At 41.7% G+C, this 26,009-nt stretch overlaps 3 protein-coding genes across 8 annotated transcripts; 2 read left to right on the forward strand and 1 right to left on the reverse strand.

Moving 5' to 3' along the window:
- Positions 1-1,163: 1,163 nt before the first annotated feature.
- LOC113126035 (tubulin beta chain-like) lies at positions 1,164-7,691 on the reverse strand. Its single transcript, XM_026299787.1, has 5 exons — positions 7,558-7,691; positions 4,321-4,429; positions 3,318-3,428; positions 2,496-2,740; positions 1,164-2,048 (listed from the first exon to the last, which is right to left on the reverse strand). The coding sequence occupies exons 1-5, from the start codon at positions 7,612-7,614 to the stop codon at positions 1,236-1,238; spliced, it is 1,335 nt and encodes a 444-aa protein (XP_026155572.1). The 5' UTR covers positions 7,615-7,691; the 3' UTR covers positions 1,164-1,235.
- A 1,051-nt stretch (positions 7,692-8,742) lies between these two features.
- On the forward strand, positions 8,743-15,329 carry flot1a (flotillin 1a). The gene is made up of 13 exons (XM_026300124.1): positions 8,743-8,886; positions 9,350-9,413; positions 9,626-9,701; positions 10,194-10,284; positions 10,465-10,608; positions 10,749-10,868; positions 10,980-11,075; positions 11,422-11,574; positions 11,682-11,863; positions 12,268-12,313; positions 12,431-12,568; positions 12,681-12,845; positions 13,188-15,329. Exons 2-13 carry the CDS (start codon positions 9,371-9,373, stop codon positions 13,206-13,208), a joined length of 1,275 nt encoding a protein of 424 aa, XP_026155909.1. The 5' UTR covers positions 8,743-8,886; positions 9,350-9,370; the 3' UTR covers positions 13,209-15,329.
- Positions 15,330-15,895: 566 nt separating this feature from the next.
- On the forward strand, positions 15,896-25,949 carry znf384a (zinc finger protein 384 a). 6 transcript variants are annotated; one of them, XM_026300381.1, is made up of 11 exons: positions 15,896-16,066; positions 17,794-17,861; positions 18,647-18,968; positions 19,383-19,505; positions 19,851-20,005; positions 20,102-20,178; positions 20,358-20,427; positions 21,969-22,123; positions 22,521-22,599; positions 22,745-22,903; positions 23,106-25,949. In XM_026300381.1, exons 2-11 carry the CDS (start codon positions 17,799-17,801, stop codon positions 23,520-23,522), a joined length of 1,620 nt encoding a protein of 539 aa, XP_026156166.1. In that variant the 5' UTR covers positions 15,896-16,066; positions 17,794-17,798; the 3' UTR covers positions 23,523-25,949. The 6 variants fall into 6 exon arrangements, with proteins under 6 accessions (XP_026156166.1, XP_026156160.1, XP_026156163.1 ...); XM_026300375.1 differs by having other exon boundaries at positions 15,897-16,066; positions 20,358-20,582; positions 21,956-22,123; XM_026300378.1 differs by having other exon boundaries at positions 15,897-16,066; positions 19,884-20,005; positions 20,358-20,582; positions 21,956-22,123.
- The last annotated feature ends 60 nt before the right edge of the window (positions 25,950-26,009 follow it).

Raw genomic sequence — 26,009 nt, forward strand, 5'->3', positions numbered from 1 at the left:
ATAAAAGGTTTCAAAATCCAAATTTATGGTCAATCCAGTAACACTAGGGGAATAAAACACATATAAAAAACATGGAGGCCAAAGACAACATGATCACAGCTTCTTGTTACTGTTTTTAAATAGAAAACTTCACAGACTTGATTCTGATCCAACAAAAGCCGAGTTGCTTTTAGTCAAAATGAGGTCAGGCCTTTTTCAGCGTAGTCGAGAGTGGAAAACAGATTAGGCAAATATGCTTCCTGAAGCTGAGCTGGGCTGTGGGGATCTGCAGCGTGTGAGTCTCCTCACAACGTTGGCTGGCGTCTGAGAAAAAGCCTCCCACTGCTGCTGCTAAACGTGACGGTGCGTCTGGGTAAAGTCGGCCTGTTTATCAGGAATTCAACGGACCAGACTCTTGCTGTGACTAAAAACTATGTTGAATCTGAATTTACTGGCGTGTAAAATATGTAGAATTGGCAGCAGGCTCTGAAACGTTTGTAGAATATTTTCTTTTCTCCACTCTTCCTTGGTAAACGGGATAATACTGACACTTTGTCTGATATAAATTCTGATAACACTGATAGAAACAGTTAACACTGATATTGGCTTGATTTCACTTTTCTGAAGTTCACATTCAGGAAACAGGCTTGAAACATCTGAGAATCTTTGACTTCACCCTGGTTTTAAACTTTAACTTCAGATTCTGTTGATTCCAGGGTTAAACTCTGACTCTGGACTGCAAACCAGCGACGGAGATTCATTTTTACAATGACTGTCAAACATGTGGCAACAGTAAGATTTACATGCCGGTCTGCACGAGGCACAACACGATCAGCAGCTGTGATTAATTTGTCCTAACGTCACTTCATTATGTCCAAGGAGACAGTAAAAGATGGTCCTATGTGATGAACGTGAAGGGTAAGTGCTTCTGATCTGTGCATTTGCTACAACAGGTCTTAGTGTGGACTGATTTTTGGGAGGTTAGTGTTATAAACTAAGTGTAAACCATGGCACATTAATTTGGTCATGTCTTTGTCATCGTTTCTCATCCTGCCGCTCTGCCTACATTCATCTTTCCTTCCTCCATCACTTCTGGCCCCACGTTCAGTCGTCTTCTCTGCTACGTTCCTTCATTTCACGTCACTATTTTTTCTCTTTTTGTGAGTTTTTTTTTTCCTCTTGGGTTTTTTAACTTCTTTTCTTTCTTCGGCTCATTCTTTGTTACGTTTTTTTTTTTTTTTAATTTCTTTTCTTTTCTAGGCATCATCTTCCACCTCTTCTTCAAACTCACCCTCCTCCTCGGCCGTGGCGTCCTGGTACTGCTGGTACTCGGACACCAGGTCGTTCATGTTGCTCTCTGCCTCGGTGAACTCCATCTCGTCCATGCCCTCGCCGGTGTACCAGTGGAGGAAAGCCTTGCGGCGGAACATGGCGGTGAACTGCTCGGAGATGCGTTTGAACAGCTCCTGGATGGCTGTGCTGTTACCGATGAAGGTGACGGCCATCTTGAGGCCGCGCGGCGGGATGTCGCAGACGGCCGTTTTCACGTTGTTGGGGATCCACTCCACAAAGTAGCTGCTGTTCTTGTTTTGGACGTTCAGCATCTGCTCGTCCACCTCCTTCATGGACATGCGGCCACGGAACACGGCGGCCACCGTCAGGTAGCGGCCGTGGCGAGGGTCGCAAGCCGCCATCATGTTCTTGGCGTCGAACACCTGCTGGGTGAGCTCAGGCACCGTCAGGGCGCGGTACTGCTGGCTCCCCCTGCTGGTCAGAGGGGCAAAGCCAGGCATGAAGAAGTGCAGACGAGGGAAGGGGACCATGTTGACCGCCAGTTTCCTCAGGTCGGCATTAAGTTGGCCAGGGAAACGCAGGCAGGTGGTCACGCCGCTCATGGTGGCTGAGACCAGGTGGTTGAGGTCGCCGTAGGTGGGTGTGGTGAGTTTGAGAGTGCGGAAGCAAATGTCATAAAGGGCTTCGTTGTCAATGCAGTAGGTCTCATCTGTGTTTTCTACCAGCTGGTGGACAGACAGCGTGGCGTTGTACGGCTCCACAACCGTATCCGATACCTGAAGACAGAGACAAGGGAAATCAACATAGACTCCATATATAACTCTATGAATGTAGAGCATTTAAAATTCAGTATATCATTTTGTTTTCCCCTTAAGTCAAGATGAGCAGCGTCTGCAGGGGATTGTTCCAGTAACTGATCATTTACTGTGTAGAGTTTTTGACTCTTGGCTCACATTTATTTATTTTACGCCGTTCACTGATGGAGAAACAGGATGTTCGACTGTATTAGCTCTTCATTAGACACACTTGATCTAACTGGGCTCCTGATACTGATCATCATTACTTGTCAACAAGACTAATTAATTAGCCAAGTCAAATGGAAAATGTTTTAAAATCATAAATCAATATTAAATGTAAAACGGAACAAGAACAAACTGGGGGATTAATTCCATTACACTTAGGTATTTAAGTCTAAATCAGATAAACACTATTTCATGTGCTACCTTAGGAGAGGGCACCACACTGAAGGTATTCATGATACGGTCGGGGTACTCCTCCCGGATCTTGCTGATGAGCAGGGTGCCCATGCCGGAGCCGGTGCCTCCTCCCAGGGAATGTGTGAGCTGGAAACCCTGCAGGCACTCGCAGCTCTCAGCCTCTTTCCTCACCACATCCAGAACCGAATCCACCAGCTCCGCCCCCTCCGTGTAGTGACCTTTGGCCCAGTTGTTTCCTGCTCCACTTTGACCTGGGAAAAAAAAAATATATATATATATATATATATATATATATATATAAAATTGTATGGAAATGTTGCATAATAATCCTCTCCACATGACGTGATGCCTTAACTCTTCAGTGCACGAAACAGACCAGGTGGCACAGACAGAATGATGTTTATATTTGACAACAAAATGGAAATCACAGCCTTTTACCTCTTTATTCTTTTCATAACTTTTCTGTCATGTTAATGTTGAAAAGTGCAAAAAGCAAAAGGCAACACTGGTCTTTTAAAACTGCTTCAAGTATCCTATCACTAAGTCAAAGTCAGTACAGCGAGGGCCAGCCTGGTTTCATACAAGAGGACTGAGGCTGTCAATGCCATATAGGACAGTCAGCCGAGCTATATTTGTCACATGAAGGGGACAGGACCAAAACCACAAAATGGGGACACCCAGAGTTCATCCCTCAGCTGGAGTCAAGACCCCACTTGCAGCAGCTTCCCAAGTCTGAAGAGGCTAAACCTCCAGCAACACATGTCAGAAGATGTTAGACTACAAGCCCCACTGACCTCTGACCTCCTCTCCATCTGGGTGTGTTCTTACCAAAGACAAAGTTGTCAGGTCTGAAGATTTGACCAAAGGGTCCAGAGCGGACTGAGTCCATTGTGCCTGGTTCCAGATCTACTAGGATGGCTCTGGGCACATACTTCCCACCTGTGCACACACACACAAACACACAAGTAAACACAACATATCTGTTTATCATTGCAGACATAATAAATAACCACAAAAGAAACAGAAAACTGAAACACACAGGTTTAAATACAGACAACTCTAATTATGCTAATATCACGCCAGTCACCCAATTCTGTAACTCGAATTTAAGGAGAAATTTTCTCACTTTATCAAATTATCAAGAAAACTGTGAACATCTCATTTAGCTGCTGTTAGAGATACTGAGTAATGAAAAATGAACCACGTGTTCTTCAGTTTTATCACCATCCAGCTCATGTTTGGGTGTGTTGCCTCATGTGGCCACTAGATGGAGCCAAGCATTACAAAACTACAGAAAGCAGCTGTCTCATCTCAAAGTGCTTAACCACATGGCCTGTCTTCAGATCATTAATACACTGTGACCCTTTACTGAGCCTGATCTGACAACAAACAGAACTTTCAGTTTTTAGCTGCTGAATAAATCTGCGATGATTCATGTGCTTTTCATAGTTCAGACCAGTGGTAGGCAACGTTATGACGTAAATCCTATTTAAATCCTTATTTTATTGCAACAGCAGCACTGTTCTTGTTTGGAAAACATTAATTCTAAGTCTTAGTGCAACACAGTTATCGATATGTCTGCACTTGCTTATAATCCTAAAATGAACACTTTTATAAATCTGTAATTAATAAAAATCAAAAGCCAGTCAGCATGGCATCAGTCTACCTTCGTTCCGATCACTGTAAAGATTATGTTTAGATTTAGGAAAGGGGAAGGACCCATCTACAGGTAAATGACTTTATGTCACCCAGAACCTGCTCCTGAGTCTTAGTATCTAAGAGCAACCCTAGTTTAAAACTCAGCCCTCAGCACGTGTCAGGACGTACTTACCAGTGGCTTCATTGTAATAAACGCTGATCCTGTCCAGCTGCAAGTCGCTGTCTCCATGGTAGGTTCCTGTTGGGTCGATGCCGTGCTCGTCACTGATCACCTCCCAGAACTAAACAAAGAGTCACGTCAGTTCAGAGGCTGTAATGAAGCCGGTGCTTCTACTCACAGCTGTGTGATAAATTCAAGTCAAACACAGATAAAGGTGAATTTGTTAAACACCTTCAAGCCTTCACATTTTTAAACAGTGAATCTTTCCTTGCATTGAAACCTGAACCATCCATTTGCAGGTTTCATTTCAATAAATCGCCCTGTACATTCAACGATGGAAACATTGCTTAGCTGTGTCCTTACTTTGGCCTCAACTGCAGGTCAGTTTGCTGCAAACTGCACGTGGTTTATAGTCAATTGCTCTTCTGTGCTGCCCAGGCACAAACTGACATCTGATTTAATTTCACAGCAATATGCCCTGTGACAGCTGGTTCTTCTGGGAATATGGTGAAAGAAGGTTTTCTGATCAACACTGACCTGAACTGTGATCTGTGTGTCAGTTTTCTCCAATCATCACACTTATTACAGGCTACACAAACACACACACACACACACAATTTAAACTTGTTCTGTTTGAAATTAGAAAAGACTGCAGCTTTGATCCAAAGCACAGCCAGAGGGTGAACAAGGCAGCACAGAAACTCTACATTTACAAGAGGACAAGAAAACAAAAGGAGGAAGTAGTGGGGGCGGAATGAAAAACAACTATTTTTGGTTTAAAAATGTTGGAAAATGGGGTGATTACAGTGATCAAGTGATCAATATGATGAAGAACAATCAATAAGGCCTGTATGCATGAGTTTATTTACACTTGTATCACATTTTATCAGTACTTTCCAAATGTATATAATTCACAGTAGTAAAATAAATATTCCTTTGAGCCAGACCCATATGTGGGTCAAGCCCACAGGGCATAGACTTCACTGTTGATATTTCTTGGCTGAAAGTCACAAACAACATTCAAGACTTTTTACCATCTTCCCAGGCCTTTTTTTAGGGGAGTGTTAAGGATTGGCAGAAAACTACTCGTTCCATCTGAAGTCTAACGGACAATAGGAGCAGAGCTTTCACAGAAGAGTCAGTCGGCCTCGTTTCTACAGGCTGAGACATTAACAGCAAACGCTTAAGATGAGCGCGGACGTCGCAGCAGCTCAGTCCACTGACCCTAATCTGTGCCAAGAGCTGCGAGTGTGTTGGAGAGAGAGAGATCAGCAGAGGGAGGTTGGCACGTCTGTGGCTCCAAGTTTATGTGGGACAGGGAAAGAGACAGACTGGGAGCAGAAAAATCTCGTTTTCTAATCTTCACTACCCGTCACCCCGGTGTCTTTGGCTGTCCCCGAATTCACCCCGATGATCACCATGAAAACAAGCGGATGAAAAGAACAGATAAATATAGTGCAGTAAAAAGCACAAGATTTGTCTCTGAAACATAAAGTACAAATGCCACAGCGTCCCCTGAGGAGTTAATCTATCGTAAATGCAGAATGACCTCAGTCTCACTGAGTCCTGTAAATAACCATGTGTTCATTGATCCCTGGTGATGGGGCAGTCTGACCCGCTCCATATGTTGCTGCCACGCCTGCTGCCCCTGGAGCGATTCAGCTGGATAATGGTGCAGTGGCCAAATATAAACTCAGTAATATCTTGTCAGATTCTTAAAAATCACAAGAATTTCTGCTATTTTCTTTTAATATTTGCAAAACAATTAAAAGTTAGATTCCTGTTTCTGATTCATAAATAATGTTAGAGGTACAAAAATTTGTCAATTATTAGAAAATTAATCAGAAACTGTTTGAAAACAAATAATTTAAGTGATTTTTACTGAAACAATTACTGGTTTAATAATTTCACATGTGAGGATTTAAAGCTTTTTGTTTTGAATGACAGAAAACTGCATGTTTGGACATTAGCTGAACAAAAATGCTGAGCAACAGGCTTTTACTTCAGAGAATCACTTTGCAAATGTGTTTATGTGTAAACAAGGTTTTCAGGGTCACTGGTGGTTTGTGGGCCCCCGGGTGTGAGCATGGCAGCGATTTAAATGACCTCATCTGTGCTTTCAGAGCAGACACTGAGCCACTTGTTGTCTCTTGCCCTGCACCCCCCTCCCGATACGTTCCTCTCCTCTGCCTCAGCAAATTTCCCCTTCTTCCTTTCACCCTCTTCTCTTGTCCTTTTCCTCCTTTTTTTACCCGGGGATAAAGAGTCCAGCTCACCAGGCGGCCAAGACAGCAGCTGGCCCTGTGCATCGAGTCTGGCCAGCTTCATTAATCATGCATCAACGAGTCACAGTTTGTCAGACAGTGAGTTTTTACGGTATTCAATGTAGAAATGGGTAAAGAGGACTAATGAGTTCTGGTCTTTTCACACCCCAGAAATACAGTATCACTACAATACTTCTACAATATTTCTATGGTTCTTAGTGTTTTTATGAATCCTGTGGTTTTATTTAATCTTCTTCTGTCTGTCTCGCTTTAGTATAACTTTTAACCTGCTCATACAGAAAAAACACTGACCGGACTTTATATTTTTATGACACATAACCATAAAGATATCTCAGCAGTGATTTATTGCTTTTTTTCTGGCACAGTTAAACAGATTTAGGTCAGATTTTTAGATTTCATTTCCATTTCACCTGTGAAGGGAATATTTTTCACAGCTTAAGTAATAAATCTGTGCAGCAGTGTTGTTAAATACATTATAAAAGTACAAAATGTATTGATTTCATTTGGATAAATGAAGTTGACAGAAAACAAATGAATTTGAAGCTTATGAGCCTTAAAAAAACAAACATAAAATGAAATTAACTTTTGTTTAACTTTAACCAGGATTGTGGTGAATTTTAGTAAAAATGTAGGTATTTTAAACAGGTAATAATAAGTTTAATCCTAAACTAGTGAAAGATTGAATGGTTATTGATAGTTTGAGTACAAACAATAGGGCTGAATGTTTCTTGGTCCTGTTGTATCTTTATACACATTAAATAATTATTTTGCCAGATATTAATTACTTAACTTGATGTTATCTTTCTAAATAACATTTAATTCTTTTGGGAACTATCGAAATTCGTAACAAAAGAAATGCCTGTAAAAGTTTTAACAACGAAACACTGAACAGATGCTAACTAGCAAAAAAAAACTGGAAAAAACAACAAAAATAAGTTTTTTTGTTCTCAAAGTGTTTTCTTACCTTAGCACCAATCTGGTTCCCGCACTGTCCGGCTTGGATATGCACGATTTCCCTCATGACTGCGGGTTTTTTAGTGATTATTTAGTGCTGGAAGTGCAAAGATGCGGAGATAAAGATGTTGACCCGCAGACTGAACCGTGTGTGCGCTGCCCCGGGCCGGAGGGCGGGGATAAACTGGTGGGTCACGTCAATCACCCTGTTCTAACTAATGATTGGCTGGAGTCGCTGTAGCCTCGACGCTGATTGGCTTGACGGAATTTAAAGGGGTTTACATGAGTGAAAAGCAAGGACCGGAAGAAGGAGTGCCGTGTTTTGTCATCAGTGCCCCGTTGGAGCCCCCACGTGACCAAGAAGAAGAACAGAGTAAAATAGAAAATAATAGAGTCAGAGACGAAGTAATTAAATACATTTACTTAAATACTTTAGTACAAGTCTGCATGTTCCATTTACTGCTACTGTATGTTGTTATTTCACCAGTGATGAGAGTACTCTGATTTTTTATTAAATAAAAATAGCAATACCTCAGAGTATAAAATGTTAGTGTCATAGATATTTACAGTACCAAAAGTAAAGTACTTCTAAATACTGATGCATTAAAATGTGTATCATTTTACTCTAAGAGTAGTGTAAATTCAATTATAACTTGCTATTATAAGGTAAGATAAGACAGTAGAGTAACATGGGCAGGTCAAGAAAACATCAGTACAATGTAATGAGATAATAAAATATATATGCCTATGTGTAAAAGAAGTAATAGTACAAGTTCTGCACTGAACACTGTACCTTAAGAAGAGGTAAATAAATAAAAAGTGATATATATGTAGGCAAATGGCCCCTGACAGCTATTCCTGATACATTAACGTTTAATATTATCATAGGTTTTGAATCTCTCAATGTTCAGCTAACTAAAGCTATAAGGACTAATACAGTGGAGAGGAAGGTATTAAACATAAATTAGCAGAAAATGGAGATACTGAAGTAAAAGTTCTTCAAAGTTGGATCACTCCTTACCTTCGGGACAGGAGTTATTATTTTAATTATAAAAACACTGAATCAAACTAGTACACTTAGGAGGAAAACATTGTCCCTATGTCCCAGTCTAAACGGAGGACAGCTCCACATCCCACCACTAGATGGCGGTGTCACACCCGGGCATGCGCAGTAGAAACCCCTGAGCTGCGGCGCTGTTGTATTTACTGACGTTTTCATCTGATACTTAACAGGAATAATCTTCACCTGGCACCAGATTTTATTTATTCTAACCAACACAGGCCGATATTTATCTTCTATCGCCACAGTGTCTAAACCAGCTTGGTTAGTTACTATCCGGTAAGTGCGTGTCGATATTGCGCCTCCATCTACATCCATTCTCGGTTGTAAACAAAAACCCATGGAAAATCGGTTGAATTGACGGCTGGTGGCTCGATTTGTAAGGAATGGTGTTGTACAGATATTTAAAGTGTTCATCATCCCTAACCGGTGGCTCAAATGTGTGTTTTCATTTGTTCTTTCGGCTTTTCTTGCAGATTTTACATGCGCAGCATTTGTGTAAATTAGATTTTAGCCCTCCATCACAACCCCTCCCTTCCAATTCAGTCAGACAGCATCAGCCTTTCTCATTTTTAGGGTCCTTATTTTTGAAGATCGGATAAGAGTGTATATGTACAGGAGGTGATGTCCATCTCTGCGTCTGTTTCACACTGATGCCAATGGATTTAGGAACAGAAATCCTTTGTAGATGGAGTATTTGCGACAGAGGGCCTGGGTGACTCTAAGTTTCTTCTGTTTTTAGTCTAAAGGAGGATCAGAAAACATGTTCTACACCTGTGGTCCCAACGAGGCTATGGTGGTGTCAGGTAAAATGATGATTTTTATAGTGGCCACATCAACTTATTAAAAAAAAAAACAGTATACATCACATATATACAGATGTCATCATTATGTAGATAAGCTCTATAAATAAGCTTTTGGAAATGACTTACTGAATTCTGAAGGCAAACGTGACCAAAGAAGATGTTTTGTTTATGGATTTCTTGGTCTAAGCTGATTTAAGACTCATCTCTGCCAGGGTTCTGTCGTTCTCCCCCGCTGATGATAGCCGGAGGCCGAGTGTTCGTCATCCCATGCATCCAGCAGATACAGAGGTAAGTTCTGTGTCTGTTATTTGTCTCCTGCTCCTCACTGATGCTTGTCTGTCTTCAGTTCCTGTTGTTGCTGCACATAACATCTTCATTTACTACTAACCTTTCTGGGGTTTAGCAGACTGACAGAGAACATACTGCACCACAGCAGCAAAAATACAAATTCAAATTGGGAAAGAAACAATAACTTTATACTAATAATAGTGGGATACGTCATAGAAAGATGATTAACACATTTGTGATTATATTGCCACATAGACAATCTTCTTTTTAAATGAAGGATATTATCCATATTGTGTCCAGGATACATTTGGATGGTCCAGTGCATGTGCTGCTGCTCTTATTATGGTAACTGTTCAATCCTGCACTCAGTGGTTTAACTCAATACTAGTACACAGCGGAAATGACTACACTTAAATGTGTACCATTAGAGCAGTGGCTAATCAATCAATAATCCTCTTGTTTTTTTATCTGTCTTGCTCTGACCCTTTGAAGGATTTCCCTGAACACCCTGACTCTGAACGTGAGGAGCGATAAAGTCTACACCCGTCACGGGGTGCCCGTCTCTGTCACAGGTATAGCCCAGGTGAGTGGGAGTCACTGCAGAGGAAACAGAAGAATCCTTTAGTGCCTTTAGTGAATCAAGCAGCTTCTTGTCAAATGTCAAATACTAAACTATCTGTGTCTGGACTCTTACTCATAGTGAACATGGGGAATAAGCCCCTGATGGTGTCAGTGATAATAAACAAGTTGCTGTTTTCTACAGATGAAGATCCAGGGTCAGAATAAACAGATGCTGGCTGCAGCTTGCCAGATGTTCATGGGCAAGTCAGAGGGTGAGATTGCTCAGATCGCCCTGGAAACACTGGAGGGGCACCAACGGGCCATCATCGCCCACCTGACTGTCGAGGTTCAGTCACACACACTCTAACAACAGTACAATTACACCTAATACATTCAAGATCATGATTTCTGGCTGGGATAGAGCTTGGTTTTGTTTGGACTCATGACCTTAACTCTCAGGTCACAGTAAACATCTATGTCTTACAGGAAATCTACAAGGACCGTAAGAAGTTCTCAGAGCAGGTCTTTAAGGTGGCCTCCTCAGACCTGGTCAACATGGGCATCAGTGTGGTCAGCTACACGCTCAAAGATGTTCACGACGACCAGGTACCACTTTGCTGTCATCTACCAAAAACACATTACACATTCCTAAAAAACATTTCAAAGGAAGTCCTGACTGAACACAGCTCCCATCCTCTGTCTCCTTCTGGTGCTCAGGATTACCTGCATTCACTGGGAAAGGCTCGCACAGCCCAGGTCCAGAAGGACGCTCGCATCGGAGAGGCCCAGAATAAGAGAGACGCTGTGATGAGGGTGAGATGTATCACATTGTCTCTATCATATTTTTTTTCTGTGAAGGAGCTAAGTGTCTCCTTTCAACACAAAGACCCTCTTTTCACCAGGCACCAACAGGGTTTAATAGCCTGAGGCTTGTGTTTGAGGCTGTCTTGATGATCCTGACTGTTTTCTTCTCTGTTTGTCTGTTTCACTTCAGTTTCTGTTTCACCACTTACTTTTGTCTAAACCCCTCTGCATTTATCATATTTATACAATATCAAGAATTGTTCTCATTGACTCCCATTTAATCCTTCCTTTCTCTGTTCCTGTTTCTCTGTGTGTGTGTGTGTGTGTGTGTGTGTGTGTGTGTGTGTGTGTGCAGGAAGCCCATGCAATGCAGGAGAAAATCTCAGCTCAGTACAAGAATGAAATTGAAATGGCAAAGGCCCAGAGGGACTATGAGCTGAAAAAGGCAGCGTATGACATCGAGGTCAACACGAAGAAGGCTGAGTCTGAGATGGCCTACCAGCTGCAGGTACGCCAGAGTGAACAACAACTGGATTTATCAGCGTCTGGACATTTGGAGGTTGCTTTATCTGTTGACCCTGAACTAGTTATAATGTTAACTTTACATCTGTCCAGGTAGCAAAGACGAAACAGCGTATTGAGGAGGAGAAGATGCAGGTCCAGGTGGTTGAGCGGACGCAGCAGATCACGCTGCAGGAGCAGGAGATCACCCGCAGGGAGAAGGAGCTGGAGGCCAAGGTGAAGAAGCCTGCGGAGGCTGAGCGGTACCGCCTGGAAAAACTGGCTGAGGCTCAGCGGTGAGTTGCAGTTTACAGGATGGTGTTGTTCACAAACAGGTGGCTCAGTGTAAGGACTGTGCCTACAGTCATTTTCTCTGTTGCTGTGTCTCGAGGTGAGATACTGATTCACTGAAGTGGTTGCAGAAGCCACATTTCAGACCACAAAACTTCAAACATGAACATGAACTGCCTCTGCATTGTGTTCATTATTTAAGCAACTGTGTTTACCCTTTTTTAACATGACAGCAGGTTTCAGCCAGATGTTTGACATCTGTTTGACCTCACAGGGACAGATGGAGTCCAGCTAGAATACGTTGACGGTTTGATATTGATCTGTCTACCTGATAGTAGCACAGATGGCCCACAGATGGTTCAGCCCATCTGTCTCTCTGCTCACTCTGTGTGTCTTTCTCTGTCTGTAGACTTCAGTTGATCATGGAGGCAGAAGCTGAAGCTGAGTCCATCAGGGTGAGTCACAGGTCACTACAGGTCCCACCTCAGCTTTATTAAGCTTTTGAAATAGTTTAAGGTGAAAATGAATTTTGTATATTCAGTGAAGGAAACTCATCCTTATGTCTCCTTCAGATTAAAGGTGAGGCTGAGGCGTTTGCAGTGGAGGCCAAAGGTCGTGCAGAGGCAGAGCAGATGGTGAAGAAGGCAGAGGCCTTCCAGCTGTACAAGGATGGAGCGATGGTGGACATGCTGCTAGAGAAACTGCCTCTGGTGAGAGATCACAAACTTTACAGTCCACAAAAAGCATTTAAACCTTGTTTATGTCTATGAAAGAGTTTATAAAAGATCGATCATGGTTCTAACAGTAACTGTCTTCCACCAGATGGCAGAAGAGATCAGCAGGCCTCTGAGTGAAGCCAACAAGGTGACCATGGTTTCCAGTGGGCATGGAGAGGTGGGTGCAGCCAAACTGTCCGGAGAGGTGCTGGAAATCATGACCCGGCTCCCTGAAGCCATGGAGAAACTGACTGGGGTCAACATCTCCCAGGTAAATCGTTCATGTGTAAAGATTGAGGTGTATTTTCTTAATGCCTTATAGTTTAATGGCAGGTCTTCAGCTTTCGCCTGTACTCTATGCTGATGCTGATATGTGTCATATAGAAAATATCTCATGAATTAATATCAAAGCTGCATTAGTACATTATTTTCTCCAAAGCCAAAGTAATGAAGTATCATTAAAGTATAATGAAGTAATGCAGTGTATATAATGAAGTAAATGCAGTGTGTATCTAAAGAGGTTACTGATTGTTTTCTGTGCATTTGTTTGAGTCTTTGTAGAAAAAAAGATTGACTGACAATGAACTTTCCCTCCAATCCCTCCGTTCTGCAGGTGGCCTCTCGTACAGGCTGAAGTGACCACAGCAAACCAGAGACCAGGCAGGTCCATAGTCTTATCAGCTGCCTGGACTCCGCTAACATCTGTCACATCTGTCGTACATTACACCTGACTGTGATGGTTTTGTGTTGTAAAAATGGCCAACACTTCACTTTTTGCTTTTTTGTTTCAAGTTTAGTTTCTTTTCAGAATTCAGGCCTGTCAATTGATTTTTATTGGCACGACCAGATTTTAAAATGCACCAACTGCAACTGTAGCCTCTATGTATCATGTACTTTTTTATAATTTCAGCAGACTTTGTCTTTACAGTCTTATGCTTTTATAGTATATCACATTTTCTATGTTTGTGTCACACGAAATAAGAATCTTTAGTCTAAGTGTTTCTCCACTGTCTGTTTGCATTTAATGTCTTCTCTATAATGGCCTTTGTGCACTGCCTTGCTGCTAAACCTCAAGTGCATCTTAACATAAAAGTTTAATACAAACATGCATTCAAAACCTTCACTTACTAATTCTACTAACGAAACCACAGCCATCCCTCATCATGTATGTCTGACAGACTATAGTATAATCATTTAGTCATTTCCTACGTCTTTGCCGTTGTCAGGTGTTTGTCTGTTTGTCATCATGTTTTGTCAGTTTCAATGTTTTAGGGTTTTAGGCAGAGAAATCTTTTTAGATAAACCAGTACAGTTTCAGCACTGTACCACACATTTCTCTGACTGCATGTGATGCATGTTAACTAATTTACTGATTATACATGATTATTATCTCATTGATATTTTTATAACTGTAGCCTGAGCATTGCCATGGTCCAGAGAAACATTACTGAAATGAACAGCGTAATGACACCAAGATAACTGTCTTGAATTTCTGAACTGTGTTGTTGTTTTAACGTCTGATGTGAAGAGACAGTTGATAATCACGTGTCAGCTTATTCTACAGGGAAAGGGAGGTTTAAGATTCGACAGGCTAGATCAGAATTAAGACACTGATGGTTAGAAATGTGTCTTTCTTTCTTCACGTTAAGTCGATCTTGCTGTGATGTGTTATCGTACCTATTTGTTAACTTAGTTCTTTACATTATATGTTTACCATTCCTCATCTTAGACTTGCTGCATCAGTCGCCCAGAATGAGAGGTTCAATGAAAGGTTAAGCAGCTACCTCTGAAATGTTGTGTCCTACAAATTGTTCCAAATTGCCTTATACCACAACCCAATCATACTGTCGCCCTCTACCTCACCATAACATCTGGGGAAGGTATTAAAACATATATCATATAGGCATCTTATTGGTATCAAAATAATGTGAAGAGGTGTATGTAAGAGTTTTACAATGTATTTTCTTCAGGAGCATCTGTATTTAAAAATGCATGTCTGATCTTGTGTGCCTGTGTTGGATGACTTTCTTCTTCCCCTATGATGCTCACTTTCTGTGTTTTTCTGTGACATCACTGAAATTACTTTCTACATGTGTTATTTATTTATAGATGAGCTCTACTGGTGTTATGCATGCATTGATATCTGTCAATTAAATTATAATTTATTCATGCAAATTAATGTGTTTTGACACTGTAGCTGTTAAACGTCACTGTGGCATTACCAAAGTAGGAAAAATACCTATCATTAGCTATAGAAGAGGAAATGTAAACTGTATGTAATGATAATCTGAAGTCTCACTACATATATGTTTATATATATAAATTTGATAGTATCCGTGTAGCACTGTTTGCTTCACACATCACAATTACTATACTAACTCTTATAAATCCAAATGTCGTTTAAATGTAGTTTCATTGTTACTTCACTTCTTATTGTAGTTTGATGTTGAAATCACAACAATGCCTGTGCTCTCCAAGAAATTTGTTTTACGGAAAATATTATTCTGTAACTCTTTCATTAAAGTGTAAAAGGGAACCCACTTATGTCCTTTACTATTTCTAGAAACAATCCATATCCTACAGCTGTATGGTATTTATTTTCTGCCTGCTTATCTGATTTGTGTATGGTTGTGTTTTTATTCCAGTTTTAAGTTGTGCTGCCTTTTGATTGCAACTGCATAATGTTTTTATGGAGACTCCGTGAAGAGCAGCTCAGATGCACGGAGGAGGTCCAATAAACAAACTTTTTAAAACATTTTGATTTTAGGTGTCTTGCAGCTGTTTATACTAGCAACCATAACAACTCTCTTCCATCTTTGTGACAAAAGAAATTGGTCTGTTTCTTTGACATACAATTAATACACCGGAAGGCACAGTACAGACCCTGTCAGGTGTGGAAAGTTACCTGCAGATAGTCAAACTGGTACAGGAAATGATTTGCTTTCACAATTGACACACAAATCACATGAGAACAACAGGTATGTCCGCATAGTTTATATCACCAACTCCAGGCTAAACCACTACAGTTCGCCATCAGCAACTACAGCCTATAAAATCATCATAAAGCTGAATGAACACCTCTCTGAAATGAGCAAAAGTAAGACTGTAAGGTAGAATTTCCTGCAAAATTAAATTAGTTGAGCTGGGTGTGTGCAGCTAGTGTAAATCAAAATCAAAATAATCGGTTGAATCAATATATGGAGAGCAGCAATAAACCTCCCCCACTATTTTAATTATTTGTTTTTATTTTATTTTATTAAAACCCAATAGTTAGTAATCGGTGTGGTTTTATTTTGAAAGCCCTGGCCGGAAACGCGCCTGTCTAACTGCGGCGGTCTTGACCTCGCTGAGGCGCTGGAGGGAAAAAAAGGAAAAAACCCGAAGAAAAAAAAAGGCCCATCTGAGGGTTTGAGGGGCGGATTTGGACAAAGTTTCCCAACTGTCCCGACCCGAGGAAGCTCCGGGGGGGTTGACGGGGGACCGATCTCACCGGTAATTAACGCAGGAGTTATTCCTCGGTTGTTAATTAACTGTTATTTTCAGTGTGTCTGAGAGCGCCGTCGTCCCAACCGCCGGAAGTCTGCATGAAGCTGCGTCTCCCACAGAGTCCACGGCGTCGACGTTTTTTTTTTCTGTCTTCGGTTTTTTTTTTTTTTTTTTTTTTTTTTATTCGAGACTTTTTTTTTCTGTTTTTTTTTTTATTTTCTCTGAGCGAGATGAGCAGGGAGAGAGGAATGGAGGCGTAGGGAGCGAGGGTGTTTGTGTTTACCAGGCGGCAGCTAGTGAAGCAAATGAACAGTCAGGCCTGCTTGGAGCGAACAAAAGGAGAAAATTAATGGAGGCAAGTTAGCTAGCTCCCCTCGTCTGACGCTTAGCCATGTTTGTTTATCACCCCCGACGCCTCCTCGAGCTCTTGGCAGCTGCTTCTTTGCGGTCTAACATCTGCACTGGGGTTTCTGCTTTTTTAAAATAGATCAGTGATTTAACTTATTTCGTGTTTACTGCTAACGTTAGCTCGCAGCTAGCAGTGTCACAGTTTTGGAGCCAGCCTGTGCCCCTCGTCAAAAATGGCTCTCAGAGCACTGAAACATTGACTTTGTGATACAGTAATAATAAGTTAGCCCCTTTATCAGCCTGTGGGAAATAAATTCATTTGCCTAAATAAATAGCCCATTATTTATTTACCAGCTGCAGCTGCAGAGGGAAAGGAGGCTCATGACAAATAACCTAAAACACATAAACTGCCAATGTTTTTGCATGAGATATATGTCACACTTTTCTTGTGTTGTAGTTTATTTTTCTTGGGCCTGTCTTCCCCTAAATGGCTTAATTGCTAATTATATTAAATGTCAGCTTTACTAACATGTAACTACATGCATGCTTTTTCTTGGTATATGAGCAATATGGCTATGCATGGTGTTGCACAGTCTTAACATGCATAGAGCCAGACTGCAAAGCCTGTTATCCTATCAGTGTGTAACAGGAGCAAAGTGTGTGAAATAAAGTGAAAATGCATGCCAACACAGAACAGTGACACTACCAAACTCCGGGAAACTGTATGTCAGTGGGAGATGTTCAGGAAACACAACATCAGAGGTTTGATGATGAAAAGATAGGCAGTAGTCTTTTGAACAGTGAGTGTTGCTTTCAATAAACCCTGTGTGCCTTTAGAGAGGGTGTGTTCTTCAGGTTTGGGAAAACACACCGATGTAATTTCTCCAGGTAAAAATACCTCCAACATATTGACTCACAGCAGTGGGTTGTTTTCCAAAACTTGACTCATTTACATATTACTGGTAATCAACTTATCGTACTGTGTAAAAGACTAGTGAGGAAGTGCATGGACTGTGTTACAGAACATTATAAAAAATCCTCAGAGACGGATCGTCAACATCAACATCTTTGGCTGATTCCTTTCACATCCTCTTCTCTGTAGATCTCATAAAATGTTACTGAAAAACAACCTTCACTGAATAAATCTAAAAGCATATCCTTCAGATTTATAATGAACTGTCTAATTATAGTATTCACACTGACCCTGGAATTTGATATGTCCAGTGTCACCCAATAGAGGAGAGGATAAATTGAAAGGAAGCAAACCAAGATGACTGAAACGCAGCCATACATGGTCTCGTTTCACATGAAAGTAAAAACGAGTGTAGTGAGGAGGAGGGAAAGGAGGACAGGTGTTTTCTAAGTGTGTTGCTTTTTAATTACAGAAATAATGGACGATTCCCATTTCAACTCATCATACTTTTGGTCTCCCGTCCCCACTGTACAAGGACAGGTAGAGACAACCTTATTGTTGGAATTGTCTTCAAATACACATGGTGTAGTTCTTTGTGCTGTGGAAAAAGATGCCCGGAACCAGTTATCACTTTGACTGTTTAAAGATTACGTAACACCAGATGACAATGTGAGCGAATGATGCTCAGTTAGTTGGTGAAGTTGGATTAACCTCATATAGAAGTTGCTTGAATTTGAGTTCTTGACAAGGTGTTGTTTGACTTGATCACATGATCACTCCTGTCCCTCTCCTCTCTCTTCATCTGTTTGTTCCTTTTTTTCATATACGTTTTTCATCTCACCGCCTTCGTTCTCTTTTCTCTCCCACTGGCTCCTTTGCCTCTGGCTTCTGCCTACATGGATCTGACTCCTCACTGCCGTCCACCCTTCACCAATCTTCTCCCTTCTTTTTCTTCTAAATCTTTTTTCTTTTCATCTCGCACTTTTTGATTTGACTTGTCATTCCTTTCACTGCATCCCAACTTCCTTATCCTAATATCATCTCTGTTCATTCCCATCTTTTTTTCTCCAAAATGTAACACATCCTTGACTCCTCCTTCACTCTTGTCTTCATTCTCATTATATATCCCTCATTGTTCCTCCATTTTTTCCTTTTTGCTTTGTCCTTTGTCTCACCTTCTTTCCTCATCCTTCTGTCACATCACCTTCCCTGTTATTTACTCTGACTCAACATTTCACCCTCTCATCTTGTGCACCTTTCCTCTTTCATCCTTCCTCCCTTACTTTCTCTCACCACCTCCCGCCCCTCCACTCATCCCTCTCTAGATTGAAAACGCCATGTTCCTGAACAAGGCAAAAGAGCAGCTTGGTCCAGAAAAGGCCAGTGCACCCTCCTTCCCTCACTCCTCTGCATCTTCCACCTCCGGCCCCCACTACCCCACGGCTGTGCTCGCCATCCCCAGTTCAGTGGACACAGGGTCGGGTGTGCGGGTGGTTCCCAAACAAGAAGGAGGTGGTGGTACCGCAGGAGGAGTAGGTGGTGGCAGCAGCACACCTTTAGGTGCGGTTGGAGGACACCTGCACCAGTCGCACACCTCTCAGAACGTCACCGTTGTGCCTGTTCCTTCCACAGGTATCATGACTGCAGGTGAGTGGGTTGCTCTCTCCTTTTTATTGCTTGAATCAACCCGCTGTCCTTTAGCCATTTCTTTGTTGTTTTGTTACCTTTGTTAGTACCACTTTAAGATGGGTGCAAGAGACTCACTCACTATGAATAATCAACTGCAGCTGCTGCAAATTTCAATTTTCATTGTATCTGTAAGAATCTCAATGTGTTCAGGGTCACTGTGCAGCCTTTATGCAGCAGCTGTAAGTTACAGGTTAACAAAGTGAATGGTGATTGGATTTGAAATTTTGTCAGTGTTATAAATGAAGGATATTATGCCAGTGCACCAATAGTTAATTACTCTCAGTAGGAATAGTTTCCTAATGTCTGAGGAGAACGAATGTTAAATGTTTTAATCAAGTAAACTGCCAGATGACATTTTTCTTTTCCTCTTAGCGGGGTTAGTGATCACCACCCCTCCAGGCACACTGGTCCCCACTGCCTCCACACAGTCATTTGTAACTGGACCCCCCACTGCCACCACCATGATAGTGTCTGCAGTGCACCCCTCAAACACAGGTAAAACACAGGCGCAGTGCACCAGCACATAATGCAAACTGCATCACGTAAGTATTTATTATGCCTAATATTTCTGTTCCCCGGTGAGCAGCTGATGTGAAGCAGGTGGAACTGAGCAGTTAGCTCTCTGGCACCATGACACAAAGCCATAGATATCTCAGTTGTGAGATTTGATGTTGCTCCTGACCAAGGCATCACACACCTGCACAACAACTCACTCATCAGTGCAGGGGGATTTTTTGGGATCGGTCTGATTTTATCACCTGTGAGAGATGCTGTCCCTCTCTTCCCCCATCAATCACCAACTGTACCCTATTCCCCTTTTTACCTGTGGTTTGTTTCCAGACAAAAAGGAAGACATTTCTGTTCCCCCTGCAGTTGTCATGCCGACACCATCAAAGCGAGGCAGGAAGAGCAAACAGGTGATGAGCAGAGTGGGTGGGGTTCTCCCTCCAGGAAATGATGCATTAATATTGGCACACCTTGCTGCTGGTGGACAGGTGAGAGGCTTTTGCTAACTGTTTATAGACTCCTGTTGAACTGTCATTGTCATTGCTTGCGCCTTTCATCATAACTAATATGTTGTTGTGTTACAGCACCACACTGCTGACCCATATGACCTGTCCAATGATGAGGATGATCATGCAAACAAAGATGGACCCAAATCCTACAGGTGGCAGAGAGATGTTTAGAAAAGCATTAGTGTATTTGACATCACAAGTTTATATTAAATACTTAGACCAGGTCATCTGCCAATGCAATAACCTATTTGTAAGTTAAATGTAGCCCTACATTAAATCTCCTTGTTTGCTCTATGTGCTTTCTTCTCTTTCTTATTCCTCACTTGCCAAGGTGTCGGATGTGTGCAGTGACATTCTTCAGCAAGTCAGACATGCAGATCCACGCCAAGTCCCACACTGAGGCCAAGCCCCACAAGTGTCCCCACTGCTCCAAGTCGTTTGCCAACTCCAGCTACCTGTCCCAGCACATCCGCATCCACAGCGGGGCCAAGCCCTACACCTGCACCTACTGCCAGAAAACATTCAGGCAGCTCAGTCACCTACAGCAGCACACACGGTACTGGTCTAAGTGCTTTGTGAGGTTTGCTTGTGCATGTGATTTCTGTTGATTGAGCATGTGTGTGGTGATGGATGATGTGAGGAAGTGGTGGTGAGTTGGGGAGGTGGGGTCTTTTGGAAGAATTGACAGTGTAAAGCTCTTTTTGCACAGTCTAAGCATCACCTTTGACGATGCAACACTCATACCACACTTAAGTAAATAATGGTTCTTTTATACTAATCTGTATACAGATTAGTTCCCTTCTGGTAACTGATAAATTATCAGAACAGTTTTATCATTGAACAGTTGCTCATGTTTGAGCTAAAATAGTTTCAGAAAACAAATTAGCCAGGGTGAATGTTTGTATAGTCATTGGTTGAGGACACAGTACGTGTTACCACAAATATATATTATCACTCAGTAGGTGGTTGGTGTTACTTTTCATACAGTGGATATCACCTCAATCTTCTCTTGGCATTGCACGCAGATTCACATCCACTCTGATTTTAAGTACTTTGTGAGGTCTTTTACTGTTTTGGAGCCAGTTATTATTCAAAACATCCCCTTTCAACTGAGTTTCCTATCAGGCAACAAAGGGCAGTCGAATAGAATAACTCTGAAGTGGTGGTTATGATAAGGTTAATTATTAGATAATCAAATTATTGGCTACTGGAAACTCAGTGTCTTCTTTAAACCATGTAGTTGTGTGCATACTAACTTCGTATTATTCCCAATTTAAATCAATACATCCTTTTTATTGTGTGTATCATCTTACTGCACTGAGTTAGCCTAGGTGTTTTAGACACCATAACATCCAATGCCAAAAGGGACAAAGCTGCTCGACCCTCTGAGAATGGTTTTACATCAGTAATGACAGCTCCTTCCTTCAGTTCATGACGTCACATCACAGATAAATATTTTAAGTTTGTGTTTGACCTTGTTATTCTTCATGTTTCCATTTCCCTTATTGCCACTGCAGTTTTCCTTGTGCATTTCAGACCATACATTTTAAGCAAGAAGGTGCACTTCACTGGCCTGTTGAATTTACATTCAGACATTCACAGACACACTCACACTCCACTCAAAGCAGGGCATACCAGGTGGAGAGAGAGACTGCGAGAGAGAGAGAAAGAGAAACGCGTGACTGTGCTTGCTGTATGTTTTTGTTCTGTGTTTTCACAACTCAGACACAGCACAAAGAGCACACTGTCAAACTTAATGATCTATGATCAACACGATTGATCGTAGATCCTGTTCACGTTAGCGCATGATTTGGTCTTCGATTCATCGTGAAGTTTGGTCATGCTGTAGCTTAAAAATCTCTCGCTGTTTCTCTCTCTGTTTCTCTCTCTCCACCCCCTCAACCCTCCAATCCCGGTTTCCCGTGTTAGAAACCACACTGAGGCCAAGCCCCACAAGTGTCCCCACTGCTCCAAGTCGTTTGCCAACTCCAGCTACCTGTCCCAGCACATCCGCATCCACACCGGGGCCAAGCCCTACACCTGCTCCTACTGCCAGAAAACATTCAGGCAGCTCAGTCACCTGCAGCAGCACACACGGTACTGGTCCGGGCTGGGCTGGGCAGGTTTGAATGTGGTTTATGTGTTGCAATATGGGAGCAGGTGTGTGGAGAGTCATGGCACTGTGAGTTCTGTGTGTTTGCAGCAGCTTTGAAATTTGGGAGGCATGCAAATAAAACATGAGAAAGCATTTGGTTCAGTTACCAATCTATGATCTAAGTGCCAATAATGTATCCTTAACATGTGAACTTTTATTTGTGAATGATGGAAATTGACAGCTGTCTAAGGAGGAATGAGCACACCAAGTCTGAATTAACATAATGCTGTTGTACAATATGTTGCTTGCATAAGTATATTAAATATTTGCAATAATTCTCATTTTCATTTTCTAGAGAAATTACCTACTGGTGTGATGGTGTGTGTAATTGTTTTGTAGGATTCACACTGGTGACAGACCGTACAAGTGTAACCACCCTGGCTGTGAAAAGGCTTTCACTCAGTTGTCCAACCTGCAGGTAAGTCAATTCACTGATCTGTTCCTTGCTCTTATGAGACTTTGATGGAAAAACCTGTTGGCGGAGTCATTAGTGTTTTGCCTTCCACTGTCATAAGATCAATTTAAATGCTCTTGTTTGTCAAACCTTCTGTCTCTTCTCTCAGTCTCACCGTCGGCAGCACAACAAGGACAAGCCGTTCAAGTGCCACAACTGTAACCGTGGTTACACAGATGCTGCTAGCCTGGAGGTGCATCTTTCCACACACACCGTCAAACATGCCAAGCTGTTCTCCTGTGGCCTCTGTAACCGATCCTATACCTCCGTAAGTTCTCTGGCTTTTCAAACAAACATCAGTCATATTCACAGAATTGTTCCCAGGAAAAAAGGATGGTGTCGTTTTTTACCAACTTAATTTTTGTCTGTCAGTCATCACACATGAAACATGGAAAACAACCTTGGATCAATCTGATTCCTTCTTGTTTTCTGCTGTCATGTTTTGTATTTCTGTCTCTCCCCAACTCTAGGAGACTTATTTAATGAAACACATGAGGAAGCACAACCCTGACCCACTAACAGTGGCAGCAACAGTAGCTGCTCAGCAGGCCCAGGGCCTCACACCAGGTGGAGGAGGCGGCAGGGGCCGAGGCCGTGGCCGAGGGAGAGGAGGCGGTACGGGCAGAACGGGGCAGCTCCAAAGCCAGAACAACCCTAGTAGTACCAACCAGAACCCTAACGCTGGACCCCCAGGCAGCTACCAGTCACCCCAGCAACCCACAGAAGCTGTGGTCCCATGCCCGTTTGACCTGCACCAGTACAAAACAGTGGCGACCAGCGAGATCCAGTACAAACCAGTCACTGTGGCAGACCTGCCAGTGGCCCACAAGGACCTCTGCCTCACTGTCTCCACGTCAGCCATACAGGTGGAGCACATGAACTCATAGGCTGCGTCTTCCCACTGTGTTTGATAAATTACTAATCGTGTCTGCAGTGTAAAGAGGTCCACACGAGCAAGTCTTTTAGCTGTATTCAGTATTTTAGTCTTCTTAAAACAAAAACAAAAGGCTATTCTGGTGGAAATCTGACCATCCTGCCAGATCCAAGGTTGTTACTTCACTGAATTTGAACATACGCCAATGCACTAATAGACTCGGGTTAGAGTCACTTTTCTGTGGTTCTGAGTGATGTTATTTAAAATGGGGTTGATCAGAAACAAACAAGACAAAGGAATAGTAGTAGAATTCAAATAGAATAACCCCAAATGTTTTTTTTTTTCTAATAAGCTTTAATGCTGAGTACAGCAATAAATTACTTGTTAGAAAACAGATATTTTACAGCATGCTTCTTGATTCCTGAGCCCACTTGTGCCATGTATCTCCCAGTAGAGCTGCTGGTGTGGGACACTGACATCAGTAGTAGTAGAGCCACAGGCCTCCAGTTAATGAAGACAAAAACTAATTGAAATTTGTTTGGGATATTTGGTGATTAAATCTAGAGCTGAATTTATGACAAGTCTAATTTCACCTTTAATCAGCTATTAGTCAATGGACCAGCCATGATAAACAGACTTAATACACTGAACATATCCAGCTGTGCTACTCTGAGAATCTTGATGAAAGCGGCTCACTGGTGTCCCTTTTTTCATTGCCTTGTTTGCAATAGGCATCGTCACAAGATGAAGGTGTAAAATATCTGTCAAATAAAAAAATGACATTGTTCTCTGCATATTTATGATGTAGAGAATGGTGTAATTTTTTTAATACATTCAGATCACATTAATCTGAACATTCTTCACTATTTAGTTCAAGCCAAAACAGAGAGAAAGAAGACAAGGAATCAGTGGTGAAAGACTGGAGAGCCACAATAACAAACAGCAGTACAGTGGTATTCACCTGATAAATAAGGATGGACTCTATAAATCATGTTAAATAAGTTTGGTCTTGTGGACAACGAAGGTTCGAATAGAAATGAAGCCTGAGAAAAGAAGTGGAGCAGCAGGAAGGAAAGATCCTGGTGTATGATGAGATTAGGTTGAAGGCTGTAGTTGAATCTCAGAGCATTCATTTCACAACTCATGATGTCCCTTTTTACACACACCTGCCCTCACACAGCGAGGAGCTGAAGAACCATTACTTGTTGGAGCCCAAAGTATTGAACAAACGAACGGTTCAGGAATGCACTAAATGTGAGGAATCTGCAGCAGAGCGAGCTGGAAACACAAGAGGTGGGGTTGGGGTGGGGGGGTCATAAAGAAAGCACTTGAGGAAGCTTGTTCTTCACGCCTATGTTTGTCATCATTGTACTTTTTTTTATATATCATATGTATGTATTTTTCTACCAAGAGATGAACATGTGAACAAACTGAGAGAAAGTGAAGTGAGTGCATGAGTGCGAAGGGAAAAGAGAGAAAAGTCCTAACAGAGCATTTTAGTCCCACCTTTTTGTTACTATCAAAGTCAAAGACATTTTACTGTCCCTCAATGAGTAAAAACGGCCCAGCTCGTCATTGTCATGGTGTTTGTTGGGGAAATAATATTGTGTGATACAAATGGCTAACAGGTACTGTTATCATCCTTTCTTAAAGAACATTTCATACATATTATTACTACTTTCATTATGACTGTATTGCAAATGTTATCCACATTATTAGCAATTTGAGGCATTATTGTATTGCAGTATGCTGTACATAAAATAGATAGACAAGATGTTTTCATCTGTAAAAGGGAAGTTTGTTCTTTGTAAAGCATATATGGAACTAAAGGAACTCAAATGAACAAGTACCAAATCACTGGCTGTGTCCGAGGTCACCATTAGTGCTGATGGACCACAAATGCCACATGCAACAAACTCTGCAAATGATCAATTCCACAATCAAGATGTTTGTAATTTGCCCCAAATGTTTTTGTCTTTTTGACAAGACAATATTTCCTGATGTTCACCCACTCCCACCCATCACACCTGATGATTCTGATTATGAAGTAAGCTGAAATGAATTGGCTAAGGTAACTCTTTAGGTTTATAAGAATCATGACCAGGGACTGTTATTCCGCATATAAAACAAGAATGTTGTGACAAATGTGAAATTCTGCAATATATAACAAGCGTTTAACATTAATCTGAGAATATCATCATGATTAAATTAAATGAAAATGGCTGTGACATAGGTGACCTAGGACGCTGATGCCATGTTTTTGTGCAACAGCTCTCTATCCAATCAAAAGGTTCAGGCAGCCTTTACAGCTGGCTGACTGTCTTCATGTATACTCCTGCTCCTTGTATTTCATTGTCTTTTTATGGAAAATAACACATCCTTGATATCCTTGTTATTACTGATGCTCCTGATAATAATACAGTTAATAACTGCCCTCTTATGCTACTCTATTGCATACTGTATGCACAGTTACACCTCTTGCTCATCTGAACAGACTGTT

This window comes from Mastacembelus armatus, chromosome 11 (genome assembly GCF_900324485.2).
Source record: "Mastacembelus armatus chromosome 11, fMasArm1.2, whole genome shotgun sequence".
Taxonomy (NCBI): domain Eukaryota; kingdom Metazoa; phylum Chordata; class Actinopteri; order Synbranchiformes; family Mastacembelidae; genus Mastacembelus; species Mastacembelus armatus.